Source organism: Piliocolobus tephrosceles, chromosome 19 (assembly GCF_002776525.5).
Source record: "Piliocolobus tephrosceles isolate RC106 chromosome 19, ASM277652v3, whole genome shotgun sequence".
NCBI classification, from domain to species: Eukaryota; Metazoa; Chordata; class Mammalia; order Primates; family Cercopithecidae; genus Piliocolobus; species Piliocolobus tephrosceles.
In genome coordinates, this window is record NC_045452.1 from 18,483,613 (window position 1) to 18,489,386 (window position 5,774).

General features: G+C 50.1%; 1 protein-coding gene across 2 annotated transcripts in view; it reads right to left on the bottom strand.

The window, feature by feature from the left end:
• Positions 1-1,559, bottom strand: part of IFT27 (intraflagellar transport 27) — an 18,188-nt gene extending 16,629 nt beyond the window's left edge. The window contains exons 1-2 of one of the 2 annotated variants that reach the window (XM_023222232.2): positions 1,450-1,559; positions 956-1,076 (exon numbers count right to left, since the gene is read on the bottom strand). In XM_023222232.2, coding sequence (XP_023078000.1) covers positions 956-989 — 34 coding nt within the window. In that variant the 5' untranslated portion in view covers positions 990-1,076; positions 1,450-1,559. Of the gene's footprint in view, positions 1-955; positions 1,405-1,449 lie in introns of those variants that run through there. The other variant, XM_023222231.3, reaches the window with a different exon arrangement.
• Positions 1,560-5,774: the final 4,215 nt, after the last annotated feature.

Sequence of the window (5,774 nt, forward strand, 5' to 3'; positions counted from 1 at the left end):
TGAGGCAGGGGAATTGCTTGAACCAGGGAGGTGGAGGTTGCAGTAAGCCGAGATCGCGCCACTGCCCTCCAACCTGGGTGACAGCGTGAGACTCTGTCTCAAAAAAAAAAAAAAAAAAAAGAACAATCCAGTACCTAGTCCAGTGTGCTATGGTGAGACGATTACACGAAATATGTGTGCCTCACATGCAGTAAGGACTCAGTAACATTCATATGTGTTTCGTAGTCTATAATCCAAGCTATTGTTTTCCTAAATGTGCAGAGTGATATAAGGGGCACACTACAAATGTGCATGCCATATATTCATCCATTCTGAAAGTATTTATTGAGCACCCACTATGTTCCAGGCATTGTTCTGGATGCTTGGGATGTATCAGTCAACAAAACAAAGATTCCTGCCTTTGGGACTCTCAACATTTATGCCCTTCTTGGAGAGGGGCAGCACGGTAACTTTGGGTCTTAAAGAAAACACACAAGTGCCTTTTGCAAACTCTGGTCACTACACTCAGGTCACCGTTATCAGAGGGGGTGAGGTCAGGGGGAAAAAAAATCCCATAATAAAGACTACCAAAGTCACTGATGCCTAACTTTGGGGTACAGTAAATGTTTAGCTAAAGCACTCAAGGTTTGCTTAAGTTTTGTTTGTTTTGTTTTAACAAGTCTGCTCCTCCAGAGTTTTAACTAATGATTTTTTAACGAGTCGGCTCAACTGGTAAAGGTGGTCTCAGAGTATGTGACAGGGAGCAGGGGAAAATCCACTGGAGCTGCGAAGTGCCCTGGAAGATCATTCTTCCGCGCCTAATGTAACTTACTGTATCAGTAATTGCAGTAACTCGCCTTCGGCAGAAAGAAAGGAAAAGAAGGTAGGCAATTTAGGTGAACAAAAGCTTTGGATGAATTATGAAGGCTCTGGACTCCAGAGACCACCGTATTCAAGCGCAAATTTTCAGACTCACCTGCCAGGATGCATTTGGCTGCCAGCTTCACCATGGTAACCAACACTCCCGCGAGCCGTACCCAGAGCACAAGAGCGGCTGCTAGAGGCGCGGGTGGGTGGGCTTCGGGCCCTGGGCTGGCCTGGGACGGGAAGGTGGGGAGGACTGATCTCAAGGGCCAGTGGCCGCGACGGGACTGGGGATGACCGAGCCCGGCCCTTCTGGGCTGAGGGCGAAAATCGGGCGCTGGGGGCGGGTGGGCAGGGGAGGGCTCCAGGTGGGCCCGGCTCGAGGCCCGACACGGCAGTCTGAAAAGGTGCAAGAGAGCGGACACAGTCTGTGCTCCCCGCCCAGCCCCTCAGCACAGCCCTACCCAGCGGGATCAGGGAAAGACGACTCCGCTCTCCTCCGGCCACAAGGACAGTACCTAACGCACTCTCTAGGTAACCATAGCCCACCTGCCCCGCCTCCTCCTCCTCGCTGACCCTCGATTGGCTGCCGCCAAAAGCTCTCACCCTCGAGGGCTCGCAAAAATCCAATGGGAGTAAGGAGTTGGGATAACAGCCTTTTCTTGAGATGCAACTCGTAGGATTATCTGTTCTTCAAGTCCATTCTGCTTGACGAGTGGTTGCTATTGACGTCAGTCCGCTTTATATCCCGCCCCCGCTGCGCCCCAGAGTCCCGAGATAAAGAAGCCTCCACGTCAAGCAGCCAGAAGCGGTGATAAAACAAGCTTTCTGATTGGTCAGAGCCTGGCTTGACCCGTCTTCGGGTTGAATGGGGATTCGCCACTCCCGCTGTCCTTCTAGAAGTGGGTTCGCCTACAATGGGGCAGGTTTGGCGCTAGACTGTCTGGAGTGGCGCCTGCGCAGTGGGCCAGGCCGAGGCAGTGGGGGCCGTTCTGACTCCGTTTGACTTCGCAGCGGTTCTGGCGGCTCCCCCGGTTCCCGGGTTCTGCACAACGCGGCTATTACAGTGCATCGAGAAGTTCAGTCCTTGCTCCGCATCCCGCAGGGAAATCTAATTTTAAAAGCCCAAAAATGTTATGAGCGTTAAAATCTAAAATATGAAGGTGTTTAAAGTGATGTTTGTGAACAAAGGGAGAACAAGTACACTTTGATGGGGCTGAGCGGTGAGACTCGGAAACTTGAGGTCGTATTTTCCTCTTAGTCCATTTACTCTCTGCAAAAGGAGAATGCATCACTCGCCTCGTTGCCCGTCACCCAGGGAGGCTCTCTGTACGCGTTTACCGGGTTGGGGGTGCCTCTTCCACGTGGTTGGGGGTCAAAGACCCAAATCACTGCCATCTCCCTGACCTGGGCAACTCATCTCATCCCTCAGCCTCTCAAGATGGGCCTAGGAGAACCCGCCTCATGGGGTGGTTGTGGGGATGGAAGGAGAGAAACCTGTAAGTGCCTGGGACATAGTAGGTGCATACATGATTGTGGGGTGGATGGGAGATCGGAAGCTTATCTGGACAGATTTGGTTTATCATCACTGTCATTGGTTGGCCGAAGGTACCCCCTGTTGTCACTCTTTTGGGGCCCCTGGGATCTCTGATGGCTGATGCTGAAGGGAAGAGCAGCCTCTCAGCAAAGGTGCCTGCGTGAAAGTTCCACATTCTCTCCAGACGCCTAGAACATTCCACCTCTCTGCCACTCTCCATCTCAGGGCGGCCGCCAGCCTTGTGCTGGGGAATAAACACACACTCTATGAATGACTGATGGTTTCAGCCGCAAATCCAGAGTAAATGCAAGTTGTCTGAAATGTTCTTTCCTTGGAATTCATCCCTGGTGTTACACCAAAGGTCTGTTTCTCCTTCATTCTCCGTAACTGCTTTTCTTCTTTGGTGACATCACGTGAGTCTGTCTCAGACACCCCAGGTCCAGTGAGCAAAAAGTCTCTTTCTGATCTTCTGCCTGCCTCTTGCCAGCTCCCCTCCAGGTCAACCAGTTCACCATGAGTGACCCTGTTAATCCCGTAAGGGGCCCCACTCAGTGCGTCACCCTCCTGAGGCAGCTCCACTTAGCTAAGACACAGACACACATCGGGGCAGCCTCTGAAGCCTCGGTTCCTTCATTTTGCAAGGTGGGTAATGTCAGAGCAGGGCATCGCCAACTTAGAGAAGCGCCGCCATTTTAAAGTTCCCCTTGATCAAAAACTGCCTAAATCCAACCCAAAGGGCATCAACCTAAGGGCTAATGTCAAAATGACCATAAACCACAAATGACATCTCCAATCAGAAACATTCCAACCCTAAGATAAACAGCTCCCCCCTCCTCCACCAGAAACATGCAACCCCATAAGCCCTCTTGGTGACTCCAACAGATGCTCATATTGAGAACTGCTTTTCCTAGCTAATGCCAGAACCCACCTTTATCTACTCTGTTGGGCCATTTTACTGTTTCTAAAGCTCTTCGGGAACGTTCCCACCTCAGGGTCTTTGTACGCACTGTTCCCAATGAAGCTGTATGATTTTCCTTCATGATCTTCGGATCTCAGCTCAAATGTCATGCCTTCCGGGAGCCCTCCCAAACACACAATTTAAGCATTGCCCCCAATCTGTCAGTCTCAATCTCCTTGACTTACTTTACTTTCTTTGTAGCGTTCACTACTGCCAGAGATTACACAGTCTGTCCCTCTGTATCCATGAGGCATTGGTAACCACGAATATCAAAATCCAGGGCTACTCAAGTTCCCTATGTAAAATGGTGTAATATTTGCACAAAACCTACACACATCCTCCTGTATACTTTAAGTCACCTCTAGATTACTTCCAGTAACTAATAAAATGGAAATACTATGGAAATATTGGTATACTGTATTTTATTTGTATTATTTTTATTGTTGTTGTTTTTCTTTTCCCCAAATGTTTGCAATGTGCAGTTGGTTGAATCCAGAGATGTGGAACCCGTGGATGCAGAGGGCCACCTATATTCCGTATTTATTAGTTTATTTGTATGGTATCTATCGCCCTCCACCACAAGGTAATCTTCATGAGAACCAACACTTGGTCTCTTTTGTTCACCCAGTATCTAGGGCAGTCCGCAGCATGGTGAGGCACCCGGTAAATCCTTTTGAATGAATGAATGACTCTCATAGACTTTACCCTTCCAGTTGTGTATTCATTCATTCAATAAGCACCAACTCTTGAATACCAATTTTTGGGCAGGCAATGGGCTTACTGCTGGGAGGTGTGCAATGACCATTCATATGGGGTGACCTGATCCTGGGTCCTCTCCCACCCCCAGCCTGCACCCCTAGTTATGCCCATATGTTCTGTGGAAGAGGAAGGGTTAACAGTCCTGCTTTCCAAAGCCAGGGACAAGACTGTTGGGGTTGATTACTGGGGCTTTGGGTAAGAGGGGAGTGGAGGGGCAGCTGCTGACAAGTTGTTCCCAGGAATTGGAATTGTTCAGTCATCCTGGGGCTGAACACGTCCAGACATCCCTGAAGAGCAGCATGCCGATGAGCCGCGGCTTCCAGCTGGGGACAGCAACAGCCTTCCACGCACAGCGCCAGGGCTGATCATCCCCACTGCAGGGCCCAAGCCCCTTCACCACTGTGCCGTGACAGCCAGGGGGTTCTCCTTCTGCCTGGGCCCCGTCACAGCCCTGTCATTCATAGGGTGTAGTAGCAGAATTGTTGGATGCAATCCAACAGTTGAGCAAATAGGAGGTTTAGGGGAAATTAAATAATTGAGAGTTATTCTGCATGAATTCTCAAGAAGAATACCTTTCACACATTAAAGCAGATTTGCTCAAATGTCCTCATGTCAGAGGCAATGCCAAAAAGAGAGTGCTAGTAGATTTGTAGAAATTTTATATATATAGAGATCAGGGTTTCCCTACCTCGGCACTATTGACATTTAGGGGTGAAGTGTTCTTAGTTATGGGGGCTGTCCTGAGCAATATAGATGTTTGACAGCATCTCTGTCTTCTGCCCACTAGATGCCAGAGCAAGCTCCCTTGCTGAGACCACCAAAATTGTCTCTGGACATTGCCAAATGTCCCCTGGGGGGCAAAATCTTCCATGGATGAGAAGCACTGATTTAGATGTATGAACCCACTGAATAAAGGGTACTGATTTTGCACTTGAAATCTGCAAGACCATGGGAATCGGGCTTCCTGGGCTTGAATCCTTGTCTTGCCACCTCTCCTCTGTGTCTCAGTCTCCTCCCATCTGCTCCGGTAGGTGCTTTGAGGCTTAGAAGAGTCGCCACATGCAAGGGATCCCCAGCACGCCTGACATGTGGTGAGACTCAGGGAACAGCCACTGCGGTGGCCATGACTCCCTGGAGGGGCATTTATAATGTGGTGGTGCAGTTCTGTTTTACAGTTTCCTATAATGCACTGTCGCATCTGGTGCACTGCCTTCTACTTGGTAATGACATTTGCTGTTCTTTTTTCCACTGTTCACGTGGGCCTGGTTGTTTATGTCTTCACTGATGCAGTGCTTGGCGGTGGCCATCTCAATAAAGGGCAGAGGAAATGGGACTGACTCACCTTCTGTGCGCCCGGAATGCAAAGTGGAGGCCTAAGCTGTGGCCTCGGCCGGGCACGGAGACCGCGATGTCCTAATTCTGTCAGCAGGGGGCAGCAGCAGCCGGGAAAATACCTGCTGCAGGAGGGCGGGAGGGCTGCTGCCTTTTGATTTACTTTGCTGCCGCCTTTATTTGAAGTTGAGCAAATTATCCCTCCAGAGTCACCCGGAGGCCCCCTTTCACAGCCCGAGATACCCCATCTGCAGAAGCCAAGAGCTGCTTTTCCAGAACGTGCCACGTTAGTGCATCTCCGTCCATTTGCTAGCCAACTGAGAATGAGAGGCTGAGACATCCCAA